Here is a 15148-nt window from a genome sequence, read left to right as displayed (position 1 = left end):
ACTTCACCAATAGTAATCCCCAAAAATCTTGTAAAAAACAAAGATCAGTCTTTTTAATCATTATAAAAAGGGGCTATAATTTATTTGTCTAATCTATCTAAATGTGGGTTCTAAATGTTAGTAATATAGTATATGCTGAAAACGGATTTAGAAAGGCTAGCAGTAAATAAAATAATCATTTTGCTATCGTTCTATCTACTCCATCAGACAAAAATGGCTCCAATAAATGTAACTGCAACCAATTTTAAGATCATGGTTTTCTGGGTTATTCTAAAGAAAGCTTTTTGAAAACAAGCATTTAATGTGCTACATGTTTGTAATACATGTAGTTTACTAAATTGGTGCCGAAAAGGCGATCCTAAAGACCACTGGCTAAATGGGTAGAGATGTATGTAAGGAAAGTTTTATGTAAAGATACCTCAAACAGCACCGTCCATATAGATACAGTCACCCAGATCTGCTATTTAGGATTGAATTGGTAAACACCGAGCACGGTACTCGTTTCACTAGCCTTTATGATAACCCAGAAAAACCATTCAAGTGGAAGGCAAACATTTTTTAGTATTATCATGGTGGGCCATTTCTGAGTTGTCTCTCAATGACTATATATTTAAACTACAAAACATATATAGTGCCTACACTATATTTATACTAGTTTTATCTTATGTACTGCTTTTCTACAGTGTGTAGTTGAAGTTTTAAAGGGTGTATGTTGAAAACTCAATGGGAAAATATTGAGTTTAATGTTTTAATTTATTGATGGAAATCTCAGTTCAATTTGGGTTTAGTAGTCCAGTGGGTGGTATCTCTGTATGTCCACTTATACAGGAAAGGCTGTCAATCATTGAGTGAGACCACCCACTGGACTCCTAAACCCAGATTACGCAAAGGTTTAAATAAATGAAAAACAAGTTATACTGAATCTTTTCCCATAAAACTATATCCGTTTAGGTCATCCTGCTCTATAACACGCTGTAGATCGGCCTGCATTTTTAATGTGAAAGGTTCCCGTTAAGCATGAGTTCACCTGCAACATTACTTAGCAATTTACATCTAGACATTATAAACAATATTGGTTGAGTAACTTATCGTTAATTATTTATTTCTTTACTTATCTTAAATTTGTGATTGTGAATTACAACCTGTATTAAAATTCTGAGCTATATACAAAATTCTGCTGGTTGCTACAAGAATCAGTCAACATTCTGCTGACAGATACACTCCTAACAGTTTGGCTGTGCTGCTACAATGTAATATTCTGCTATAGTTAATTGTAGGTGTGTGTTTTCCTACACCAGGTTTTATGCAGTGTGTGATGTGCAGAGTGTAATGTACAGTAATCTTAAAAAACACTGTATAGACACTGAAGAAGCAGGGAATACTGGTAGATTTTAGCTGAGAAGCCTGCAGATATTTCGATGCAGCTCTAGGCTAGAACTGATGATCACTACAAGATGAGTAAAGCAAAGTTTTTACAGTGAATTTACACCTAGTTTATTCAAGTTTTTAAGTTGATAAATAATAAGTAAATAACAATATAAAGCGTACCATATAAAACTTTCAATTATTTGAAAGTCGCCATATGAGGGCAAGTTGCCCTTCTAAATTCTTCTTATTTGCAGTGCCCACTAGAGTACTTTTACAGTGTACCAGCATAAATCACAGCATCTGTTCCTTGCTGACAATATGTACCAGTTTCAAGGACAGAAAGCTTTTCTGTTGGAAACGCAGATGTGACCCATTTTTATGGAACAACTAATGAACATTTAAAAGTGCACCTGTCACCTACACAGAACAGCTATTTCATACTGGGATCAGGTAAAAAGAGCAGTAGTAGCCCTATGCTGTGAGATGAACCAAATATTCAACTCATCAATGCATCAAAAGCTTAGACTACTTGGATTGATTAATTATATTCTTATGGCTATATTAACACGACAGTGAAAAACAAACGGGCGTTTTCACACAGATGCCGATATCAAACACGGAATAACAGCACCAGAATAGTTTAGCAAAAAATAGGAGTGCAAAGCCCAACAGGACTGGATCCAACCAGTCAACAACGATGAAGAAAAGAGATCCGGGCAGCACATCCAAAAAGAAACAGATTTTATTCACCCATGCGATTTTTCAGCTCCTCAGAGCCTTTCTCAAGCATGCTGGATCTCTTTTCTTCATAGTTTTCACACAGATGGCTTTCTGAAAAACGGCCATTAAAAAAAATTCAATGACATTTATGGGGGCCGTCGGGCTGTGGAAACGTCCAAAAATAGAACATGTTCTATTTTTTGATGGCCAGCATTCACGGTCCGCCCTGGAAACGGCCATATGTAATTTTTTGTTGACATTTGGTGTGTTTTGCATTTTTCCTTAGATCTCTTTTAGATTAGTCATCAGAATAAGATTCCCTCACACTCCATCTCTTCTTGTCCGTCATACACGGATACTGGCTGGTGACCGGCTCATGCAGCTTTATGTGTACCACCCCATGTGTATAAGAATGGCTGGACTATTGTACAGAACACAGACTGTTACACTTTGTGTCTCCCTTATTTCCTCATAGATTGTAAGCTCTTGCGAGCAGGGTCCTCACTCCTCAGGTTTGAATTGTAAATTTAACTTTGTCACTATGTAATGTCTGATATTGTCTGTTTCATGTTCCCTCTAAATTGTAAAGTGCTGCATAATATGTTGGCGCTATATAAATAAATATTATTATTATTATCTCTAGCAACCATCCCCATGGGTGATCACGCCGGCACAACCACTGTGCCATAGTAAACCCAGTGGCATATATTTATGGCGCATCGAGCCAAGGCGTTCACTGCAGTGCAAAACTCTGTATAAGCATAACATTTCGGCTAGGGCTATATGGGCTATTTTATCACTGTTCGCTCCTGCCCACCATACTAAATGATGTCATATTACATAGAATTTCTATCGCTATATAATCAATGGGGGCCTGACTGCTGGGACCCAAACAAGCCCCCAAAAAAAGAAAAAGTGAAGCAGAGTGGCGTGCACTGCACCACCCCAGAGTACAATCTGGTTTGGTTGCAGATCAACACGTATCGCCTGTTGGTGATCAGTGCTGTATAGAGAAGAACCCAGGGATTGTGGGAGTCCCAGAAATAGGTCCTCCAACATTCAGAAAGGGATGGCATATTTTAGTGATACCTCATTTTTAAGTGTGGTGGGGAAATTCATTAACAGATTATAACCGGGATTTGAAAACTAGCATTGTTAGTATCGGAGACACTCTCCTTACAAGCAGGAATAATCTGATAACTTCGTCATTGTCTGAAGGGCTTGTCTCACAATAACGCCTGTTTACTTTTATAACCCATCAATTAACCAGGTTGATTAAGGCATATAGGTGAGGGTCCAATCTCTGAACCCTAACCATTACCAAGAAAGAGGGGCCTAAAATCCATATTCTTCGCTAGAGACCAGAGGAGAATGCAACTCGAGCACACTCGTTTATTTCCGTCTCTCCCATTCACTCTCAATAAGTCACCAATTCACTGTGATTGTGACTGTTGAATGAGAGAGGTACATCACATCGTTCTCAGCAATGGTGGGGGTCCCAGAGGTTGGGCCCCCACCTAAATAACTTTTAGAACTTGTCTGATTGATGGGTTTAAAAAAATAAGTTATATATTTTTAACAGACTGAGAACATTCTTGCTTACATTTAGAATCTGAAAACCCATACAGACCTAAAGATCAACTAGCTACTGAAGTCCTTATTTTTACAGGACAGTTGACTGGAGTTCCATGGATTCTACTGAGTATCTGTGAAAGGAAAACTAGGCTAGAACCTCTTCTATGTGTGGACATAATATAATATTTAAGGTGGAGGAACTTATATAAAGAACTCAGTGCACATTTATAGGAAAAAACTACTATAACAGATATCAAGAAAAGCAAAAAGTAGTGATAATAACTGCAATAAAACAACCAACACTATCTGCCCTGCACTATAAATACAACCATATATATTAATACTCTTGTAGAAATATTACTAGCTACAACTTTAAATGCCTGAAGTATACGATTGTATGTAGCCCTTAGACAACCTCTTTTGAAGTAGGGTTATTGTTTTCCAGTGAAAAGACAGAAGCACGGTAACATATTACAAAGGCACACATATCTTGAAAAGCAAGCGAGCATTTATTATTTTGCATGCAAATGAGTAACATTAAGAAAGCAAGCTATTGTACTGTAAATTTTTCCATTTGCAAAGTCATTTTTCTAAAAGAGGTAGTTTTTGTAATAAAGAATATAAACCTATTCTCATTACTATTCTATTAAAAAGGATAGCATCAAATATATTACCTATCCTAATGAAATAGAAAAAGGTGTAGCTGTAATTGCGTTCCTCAGGGGCGGACCCTTTTTGGCTGACTTGGTAATGTTATGTGAAGAGGTTCGCCACCTAAATTTTCTATTAGAAAACATGGTTAAGGGCCTGTTCACATCACCGTTGCCCTTCCGTTGAGGGGTTCAGTCCGAGGTTTCTTTCGGGTTAACCCCTCAACGGAAAGGCAAACTGAAACCTAAGCTTCCATTTTCCTCACCATTGATATCAATGTTGACGGAAACCTAGCTAATGGTTTCCGTCTGTCATCGGTGACAGAGTTCCGTTATTCTTGACGGAACCAATAGCGCAGTTGACTGTGCTATTGATTGCGTCAAAACGACGGAACCCTGTCACAACTGTGACAGACGGAAACCATTAGCTAGGTTTCCATCTCCATTGAGTTCAATGGTGAGGGAAACGGAAGCGGAGGCTACCGTTTGCCTTTCCGCTGAGGGGTTAACCCGATGGAAACCTCCGACGGAACCCCTCAGCGGAACACAGACAGTGATGTGAACACAGCCTAATGTGGCAGGAACCCCCCCCCCCCCATTCAGTTTACTGACAATTCTACTTTAAGCTGAAGCTGATATTGTCTGCCAATATCATTGAAAAAAAATGTGGTTGCTAGGCAGTTTAATCCCTAGCAACTTGACTGAAGCTGTTTAATTCCAATTGTCACTGTGATTACAGCAGAGGATGGGAAACGCCGATTGGCAGTCATGCCATTCTCCATCTCAGGCTGTGGTATTACGTCGATTTAAAAATCTGCCTGATTGGCCAACTGATCCTGCTATTTTTATATGGGATTTAGCTTTGATTATCGACATAAGACAAATTTCCCTTTGGTATTATTGCCAAGCACTGAGGGGTGAATTTACGGATTTGTGTTGCGTTATATACAGATAGTTGGTGATCACTCCTGATATACCCATATTTAGCAAAGATAACATTTTATTTTGTTCGTTCATATCCCTGTTAACGTGATTCAGACCTCAGACTTTAGTCGCGTATGAAATGAAGCTGCACCATCTCTGTTGGGCTCTTTAGCTAGAGGTCTTGAGTGGATGATCCCTTCTGATGGAGCTGGGTCAGCCTGCTAACAGCAAATAAAACAAATGGTTCATACAGTTTGTGAAGCAAGACAGCACAAATATTACCAAGTGAACATGTTTAGCTTAAATAAAACATACTACATATATGCACATTGCGCAACGACACACAGAACAGACTGAGTTTTAGTCAATGGTTTAAAAATTTGTCATTTAGCATTGAAGATAAATAGGTGTAAAGCGTCACAATGGTGTTTAAAAAGTTAAAATCAGTAGGAAAATATGGAAATCAGAACCATATTTTTTTTTTACCAGTGACAGTCAATAAAGTTCCCCCTGAATCAAATGTAAATAGGCAACTTATAAAAAAATTGTCCAGACAATCATGGGTTGTACCAACCAGATCACTACTTTCATTTTTCAACCCGTTTATGGTATGGACTACAATACCACTTACTTTTTTGACCATATCTGGGCATATAAAAGGCTGAGCTGACTAAAAAAACATTCCCCCTAATACTCATACTCCCTAATAAATTATTTAAAGACAAGTCATTGGTGATCACCAGAGTTGAAGACTCTTGGACTACAGATTTAGGGTTTTTGGTGTTATGTTAATTCAGATTTTAGCTGATGAGCTGATGCTACAGAAATTAGTGTAATGAACAGTATTTGAATTTTTTTATATATTTTTAATTTGACACTAAAAAAATCAGAAAAGTAATCTAACTGATCTATTGTTAAAGAGAATTGTCAGCTCTTTGTCCCTACACAGTCAGACACCATCAATGCTGATTGATTGGACAGAATCAGAGTGTGTAGGGACACACCCCTTTGACAAGGGGAATGGTAATGCCCAGTTGTCCATACATTTCTAGGAGGAATAATAGAGGAACGGCACAATGCAGAGTTCTAAGAAAAAAATTCTCCCGAATTTTTTTATTTTGGGAAATACTATTTTTTTTTCTAAAACAGGCATGTCAGGAGAGCTGAAAGGTACTCTTAAATCAAGAATGGATAGGGCACAGTTTATCTAACGTGTCCATGTGCTTTAATAATTCCTGAAACTACCTAAATTTATAATTTTATTTTACTATCAAAAATATTGTTTTACCAGAAGTTGTCTACTTGGACTTTATGGCATTGGATGGTGAGGGTATAATAAAAAAATATAGTGAGTTGTCCTGTTGATTTGATGGCATTAACAGTTTGCAATACTGATGGACCAATAGGGCAACTGCCCATGGATGGGAGGATCAATCTTAATTTTGGTCATGCTCAGTAACAAAGTAACTTGTAAATCCATCCTAGATTAAATGTCCCAAATGTAAGATAATCTCAAACTGTATATAACCTAATGTAATATGAATAATCCCCTTGATTTGATAGGAAAACAAGAACTTTCTTGACAATAACAATTTTATAATGTAAAACTAGAGTATTTTCATTCAAAGCCGATCTCAAGCATTTTGTTATTATGGGAGAGACTACTTACAAAAGGTATGCAAGTTGTACAAGTAATTGGAAAGTATTTGCACAACCCACACACTAACACCTACACCTTCACACACCAAACACGAAGAGTGTTGTTTATTACCATAATACATTTGGTTCTGTTTTAAGAAACAGCATTACAAATGGAACAAATATAGAATGGCAAAGCAAAAAGCATGATTATCCCAAACTAGGCTAAAGCTCCATTATAAACCAATTTCACTGAAATTATGCTCAGTAGTGCAGGATAAGAGGAGTTTTGTGGCAGTGAAGTTTGCTGTAATCTAAAAATTAAATGATTATGCTCACAAAATATTTTGCGATCTTTAAAGGGAAGCAATGTCCTAGAAATAAAATAATAATTTTCCGTTAATGTAGTTTACAAATGGTAAAGAGGTAACAATACAAATTATTCTTGGATGTAAAGTAAACGTAACAGGTAAATCTGAATGATTTGTCTCCTCATCGTATGCATCTTTGTTGAGAGAGCGGCAATGTGATAAATTAATATATTATGCTACAAAAAGTAATTGGCCCACATAAATCAAAAGTGGTGACATTTTAGCCAATGTCTAAGTTACAGCTCGGCTACAGAATTGACATATGTGGCAACAAATTTATGACTGCCTTGGTCTTAGACATCTTGAAAACGATAGTTTCCGTTTTGCAGACCGCAAAATAGGGATCCTAGTGGCGTCCGTGTGCTGGCCGTTTATTTTGCGGACCCATACACTAGAAAGGGTGAGACGGACCGCAAACACCGTTAACACCATGTTTACTATGGGTTGCTGTGCCCTGTTCCCTATAGACATTATACTTTAAGTGAAATGCATATCGACAATGAGTATTTTAGGGATCCTCTAGGTGTTCTCCATTTAGGTACATTACAGACAAGAATAGGACTTGTTCTATACTTCTGTTGAACGGACACACGAATCCAAAAAAAAGACACTGAAGAAAACAATGGTTGGGTGCATGAGCCCTTTTTAAAAGTAGCATTTTGTAAACATGTCTAAATCTTAACCAAGTAGTAAGCAACTACCAATTTTTACTACACTTTCACAAACGGACGTGCATAGCGCAGATGACGCTACAATCTGGCGCAGATGGTTAACAAATATATCACACAAGAGATTAAGAATTATTTGGGGGAAAATGCACCAAAATAGGCGCAGATACATTGATAAACGTGGGCCAGTCTGTATACTGGGGGAGATTTATTTAAACTGGCACAAAGGAAAAGTGGAGTAGAGGGCCTCAGAGAGCTAAAGAGTAATCTGGTTGCTCTGGGCAACTACTTCACTTTTGCCTTGTACCAGTTTTGATAAATCTCCCCCACTCTGCTTTGGGAAGTCCACATGTAGTGAAAACAAAATCCTATACTGTATGTCCAGGACATTGCTTGACCAAGGGTAAAGATTTTTCTTTATTAGTAATGATTGGTTTGCTTCCAGAAAGGAGTAACTCTGCTTCCAGAAAGGAATATTACCTTAGTATACATTTCTACTGGACAGAAGATGGATCATCATAGAACCCTATTGTGATTTAAGTTCAGTTTACTAGAATCGAAGGTTTCTGGGTGCTGCAGCCATATAGTGGCCGCGTGAAAACGGTCTATTAACAGTTTGGTCTTGCCGAAACTTTATAGGTTATGGAGGGCCTAACAGAGTTTTCAATGACACACTGGTGTAGATTTGACCGAATTGCCCATCTTTGATAATTAACTTCGTTACTGGATGTTTTTTTCAGTGGCCTTGGGTAACTGATATATTGGCAAATTCAGCTTTATGTAAAGGAATCTTTTTATAGTCTCATTACCTCTATATGAACATTGTACATTTATTCCTCATTAGCTATATAATGTTTATAGTTCTAAGGCCGTGATCATACAAGCTGTTTTTAGTGCAGTTCTTGGCATTTTATGGACACAAAAGTCAGGAGATGCATCAGTCGTTTCTTTATAGCTTGCCTTGCATTTGGAGCCACTTCTGGATTTGGCTGAGGAAACTGAGCATCAAAACTGTGTGTGTGATGATTATCTTAGTAAACCTCTGTGCCCAGAATGGGCATAATAATAATAAATGTCCAAGAAAAAAATACAACTGATGCCCCTTTCTACCACCACACTAGTCACTCTAACAAGAAACATGTAAGAAACTAATAAATAATCAGACAGCACATCACAACTATATAAAGATTATCCATCAAGCCAGTGTTATAGTTATTGAAATCTACATTCATAATTAGTCATTTTATTACTATAACGTATCAAGCTGACCATACACATGAGATATTTGTCAGCCGAACATTAGTGTGTGTCTGTGCCTATGTACAAAACAGTAGACTTACATACAGCAAAGATTTATAGCCTCTCCTTGAAGAATGTAAATAAGTCACATAACCAAAAGGTAGATGAATTGAATATACATACTATAACAGGAAAATTAAAAACATAAAAATGGAACCAACCCTAGTAGTATCTTCAGTGCAATCTTCACGCGATGAACCAACAGATCTGGTCAATGTCCGATGTTGTACCTGAGGAGATAGCAACTGTAGACTGTTGGCCCTAGATGCCATGCCTTGCCCAACACTTAGTCCTGGTTCATTTCCCTTAACCCGCACTCTGTCCCGACTCACATACATGGAGTGTCTGTGAGGTCGTTGCTGGGAGGAGAAAGGACTAGTGTAACCTAGGCCATATGAAAAAGATTCATGTGGGGCTGACAGTGAGTGAGTGTGACTGCCATCCATCTGATCAGGAAGCTTCAGCTCCTCCATAGTTCTGGAATGTCTTGTGGTAGGTCTCCTTGACTCCATAGTTCCTTCTTTTCTATTAGTCCTTCCAGAGGGGCTTAACATAGTTCTATTGTCACCATGCCTAGGATTAGCAGGGCTAGTTGGAGAATTTAAGTCATGACAGCTAGATGGAAAATATCTACTGTTGGGTTCCAGTCCTTGTCCTCTACTTTCACTAAGATTTCCCACTGACTTTGAATCTGACAGGACTCCATGACTTTTTGAATAGTTCATATATGAACCACTTTTTCTTGAAGACTGTGGAATGGTATCAATGTAACTATGGCGAGCATGCTTTTCACCGGGTTGTAAGCTGCTGGTTTTACTTTCTATGAATGAATGCCTGTTGTGCTGGGAACGTGAACTTGATTTCATATACTTGGTTCCTGGCCCTTCATTGGTCTTTGGCTCAGTACCAAAATCAAATTCATTCTTGGACTTTGCATCCTTTGGACTAAGGAGGTGTGGCAAGTTATTATTGGACAGATCTTTGTTGCCGGACCCACTTTGGTTGCTCTTTTTTGGATGGACTGTTGGACTGTGAGATCCTGCTGGATGACTTCCATTGATGAAAGTTTCATTTGGTGGATGAGTGTCTTCACTTCTTTTTGGTCCCACAGAAAGTGTTTGCACATCTTTACTGTTTGATCTGTGATGTGGTTGAGAGCTTTTAGTAGACGGCTTCCTGAAAAATAAAATTCACACCGTAACTTCTACAGCATGTGCAATGACACAGGAAAAAATTAACAGTGATCAATAGGGAGAGGTTGTATCATAGTACAGGTATGCTACACTTTGTGCGCTTTTCCTAAAACTTTATACACATTATTAACTGGATAGGTTTACATTACAATGGGGTGTTCGGTTTCCCTTTACGTATTTTTAGATCGAAAGGAGGATCATATCAAGGGACAAGAGGGAGGAGAAAGATTTATTATTATTAATAATAGATTCCATAATTGCTTAGGGAATGTTACCATTTTCCCTTGTGGTATGCTCAGGTAAACGTGAACCCCCTGGTAACTTACATTTATTTATTATCCGTTTTGTATATATAGCATCAACATAATTTAAAACCGCATATTTATTCATAATGATCCCTTTCCTCAACAAGTCTTTCACTAATAAAATAATCTTTTGAGTGAAAGCATTTTTTACATTAGTCCAATATATTGCTCAAGTGGTTTAACTACTTCCCTTATTTTTCCTGTTTCACATATATTAATGTGGACGTTTTGTTGAAATCTTCAAAGTTCCACATCAAATCCTTATCTTGGAAAAAATAATTGCATTTTACAAAGAGACAATGACCTGCTTGATGGGTTGCTGTCTGTGTGATGAGTTTTTCTCTTGGATGATCTGGAAGGAGAGCTCCCACCACGATCCAAGAGTCTCTGAGTCTGAAATGCTGGGTGGTTCAAGCACTGTTCAGTCAAATATCTATCAGATGGATTTAGCTTCAATAAGTTCTAGATAAAACAAAGTTTTATTAATAATCATGAAAAGCAAGACCTAGACATAAAAAAGGTCACGCGTTTGAAGAGGAAACAACAATAAAAATATAACATATATACAGTTTACATAGCTGTAAAACAAAACAATGATTACATACTATAAAGTTTTAGTGGAATTTTTGAAGGGGTTTTCTGGGAAAACACAGTATTGCTCTCAATGCATCTGAACCAGTGAGCAATGTGTGCCCTTCGTTTTGCTGATCGGTGGGGGTGCCTAGGGTCAGATCTCTGAGGACCACAGATCTATTCTAAGGTTAGGTCATCAACGTGTTTTCTTGGAAAACTCCTTTAATGATTATCGAGCTTTACAGCTACTCGATCATCCTTCCAAATAAAATCTAAAAATGCAGTTAAGGGCCTCCTCACAACAGCATTGGTTTCCATTGAGGGGTTCCGATGGACCGTTATTTTGCCAGAATCAACAGTCGACTGCGCTATTGATTCTGTCCAAAAAACGGAAACCTTACACAACGGTTACGAAAGGAAACCATTAGCAATGGAAGCATTACCATTTAAATCAATGGTAATCCAAACGGAACCTATGGTTTTCGTTTGCCTTTCTGTTGAGGGGTTTCTCCGATGGCAAGGTCAGACGGAACGTCCCAACGGAAATCAACGTTGATGTGAACACAGCCTAAGCTGGCCAGAGACAAGTAATGGGGCATATTTTCTATTCAAAATGCATCAGAATTCAAATTGAGCCAGAATCCTGGCGAATATGCTGTGCTCCAAACTTCTTAACGGTTTTAGGCACTTCTTTGACATCCTGGACATGGGGCATGGCATAACGGAAAGTAAGTAGTAGAGAAAAGTAGGTGATTTAAAATGCATAACTGACGTAAACTAAGCCAACTAACAGGTGGCACAAGGAAGAGTAAAATTTCTAGCGTGTCCAGCTTGATTCCATTTATCATGCAGCAGTTTGATAAATGTGGCACATTTTCTGACTGCCTTGTCTACGTTTACTCTTGTCTAAAACTTAGATACTATTATTAAATGTGCCCCAATATGTTCAGAAAATCAAAATCAATTTAAACAGTTTGTCTTAATCTATGGCCATTAATTGGCCATCTTTCATCTTGGAAATGACCGATCGCAGATACACAATTCGTTAAAATTTTGATCTGTTGAGTTGTGAAGTCATAACCTGAAGTCTGTGATCAGCAGTTTAATGACTAATCAGAATTTACAGAATATATATTTTTTGGGGTGGGGGAGGGGGGGGGGGTCAGACAGTCGGTCTTCATCTCGTGTCTATGGCCAGCGTAAGTAATACTTCCCTTTTAAGTAAAAAAAACGAAAACAAAAAGAAGCTGCCATAAAAATCACAGCTGTAAAATATGCACGGTTAGCTACTGTGCACTCAAATTAACTACATTTCTGTCTGCTCCTAATATCTTTTAATTTATTAATGAACATTACATGTCACATTCACTTTTACATAGCAGACAATTTGTAATGCTGCAATTCGTAAGCTAAAAGGAGACATCTTCTTTAAAAGATGGAAGGTATTTCCATTATATTGTATTTACTATCTAATATCTATCTACTGTATCGAATATCTATCTATAGTATCTAAAAACTGTCAGTGCAATATCTCAGCAAAAAACACACGATTCAACCACAATGTTTGAATACTCCTATAAAATTGAGAAAGTTATTGAGGATTAACACTTAAATACTGACATCATAAGAATCATAATAATGTATTAAATCAGAACTCATGTACCTAAATCTGTTAAAAATAAAAATATTTGGTTATCAAATCCAAAACATGTATTTAAAATATTTTACAACTAAAGTATCTTGCATTCCACATAAATATGCGCTGTTTATGAGCAATGTGATACACTTATAGGTTTGTTAAAATTTGTGCATGGTATAGAATATGTCCTTACCTTCATGAGGTCAAGTAAAACGCTGCTTATAATTCCCAAGTATCGTCTCTCTAAAGACTGGGGATGATTGACAGCTGGAAACTGGAGAAAATCAGACAGAGAGGATGCATTAATATACACACACACACACACACACACACACACACACACACACACACACACACACACACACACACACACACACATTATATACAATGTAAAAGTTAAAGTGATCCTCCAGTCCCCCCAAAAATTTTTACTATACAGCAAATTTAAAATGTATACGCAACTTACCTGCTGCCCCGCTCCTGAATGATCCGACCTCAATTCCCGCGTTGTGGTCCCACACACAGCACCGTCTCAGGTGCAGAAGTCATCAGCGCTGGTCCATCAAACAGCAGTGGAGGGGGTGGAGGCGTGCCTCAGACTTCCAAACTAGCTATCTATAGTGAAGTCTGAGACTGCAGCGGCCATCTTGGAGAATGGAAGACGGGGAACCGGAACACAGGCCAGATCATTCAGGAGCAGGGCAGCAGGTAAGTTGTCTATACATTTCCAAAGAGTAGTCAGATTTTTTTTTGATTGTAGGGTTGCTTTAAGGAACTCTGGACTACATTGTATTACTTATTTTATACTAATCCTGCGTTCCAACCAGTACAATAGTCCAGAAATCTTCCAACATTCCTTGCTTGTTAAATGTCTGCACCAGGATCTGTACAGTTATATTATAGGGGTTTTACAGGATTAGAACAATATGGCTGCTTTCTTCCAGAATCGGCACCACACATGTCCGTTGGTTGTGTCTAGAATTGCAGCTCCACGCCATTAAATTTAATGGGGTGGTGCTGGAATGCGCCACCTACACACACACACCTCCACACACACACACACACACACACACACACACACACACACCTCCACCTCTCCACACACACACACCTCCACGCACACACACCTCCACCTCTCCACACACACACACCTCCACACACACACACCTCCACACACACACACACACACACACACACACCTCCACACACACACACACACACACACACACACACACACCTCCACACACACACCTCTCCACACACACCTCTCCACACACACACCTCTCCACACACACACACCTCCACACACACACACACACCTACACACACACACACACACACACACCTCCACAAATACACGGCTAGGTGTAGTGCTGTTTTTGGAAGAAGTCTGCCATGTCTTTCTAATCCTGAATAACTAATTTTAAGGGAATGTATCACATATATTTTATTTCCTTATTAAAACCATATAGTAATTTATTTTTTTCTAATCACTTTTGATCCTTTTGAGCTGCTTTTAACAGCATATAGATATATGCTTTAGAGCAGCCACATGGACCATAGAAACTTGTGAACAGGAGGGGACCCATTGACTTCTATGGGAGAGTTTTCTAGGCAATATTCTTAAAAAATATGTTTAACATAAAAACTTGATATAAGTAGGAAACCCAAACTGATCTCAGTTAACCTGTTAGTAGTGTGCCCTTTGACAGTCTTGTTGACCGTTTCCAAAAGCAACCCAAAAAAAAATAGAGCTGCTAAGAAATGTATGATAAGCAATGTATTTTAAAAGTTACTTAAAATACAGTGGATATAAAAAGTCTACACAACCCTGTCAAAATGCCAGTTTTTGTCATGTCACGAAATCAATACAAGAGGAATCATTTCAGAACTTTTTCCACCTTTAATGTGACCCATAATCTGTAAAATTCCATTGAAAAACAAATTGAATTAATTTGGGGCATGTTCACAGAGTTTTTTTACTAGTTTTTTTACGCGGAAACGGCGCCGCAAAACTCGTCAAAAACGGCCCGAAAATGGGAGGTGTAGGCGTCTTTTTCCCACGAGCGGTAAAACCGTCTCACGGGAGAAAGAAGGGACATGCCCCATCTTCGGGCGTCTACGCCTCTGACCTCCCATTGACATCAATGGGAGGCAGAGAAAGCGTACTTCGCAGAGTTTTATGCCCACGGCGCTCAATGGCCGCGGGCGGAAAAAAAGCTCGA

The 15148-nt window shown here is 38.3% G+C and overlaps 1 protein-coding gene across 4 annotated transcripts in view; it reads right to left on the bottom strand.

Annotated features, from left to right (window-relative positions):
* CDKL5 (cyclin dependent kinase like 5) overlaps positions 1-15148 on the bottom strand; it is a 269903-nt gene that overhangs the window by 20589 nt on the left and 234166 nt on the right. For 2 of the 4 annotated variants that reach the window (XM_075854016.1, XM_075854020.1), the window contains exons 11-14: positions 13117-13197; positions 11016-11173; positions 9375-10389; positions 5354-5458 (exon numbers count right to left, since the gene is read on the bottom strand). In XM_075854016.1, the coding sequence (XP_075710131.1) occupies positions 5354-5458; positions 9375-10389; positions 11016-11173; positions 13117-13197 (1359 nt within the window). The remainder of the gene's footprint in view (positions 1-5353; positions 5459-9374; positions 10390-11015; positions 11174-13116; positions 13198-15148) is intronic. The other 2 variants (XM_075854017.1, XM_075854018.1) reach the window with 2 other exon arrangements.

Source organism: Rhinoderma darwinii, chromosome 2, assembly GCF_050947455.1.
Source record: "Rhinoderma darwinii isolate aRhiDar2 chromosome 2, aRhiDar2.hap1, whole genome shotgun sequence".
Taxonomy (NCBI): domain Eukaryota; kingdom Metazoa; phylum Chordata; class Amphibia; order Anura; family Rhinodermatidae; genus Rhinoderma; species Rhinoderma darwinii.
This window is presented reverse-complemented; position numbering and strand designations above follow the sequence as displayed.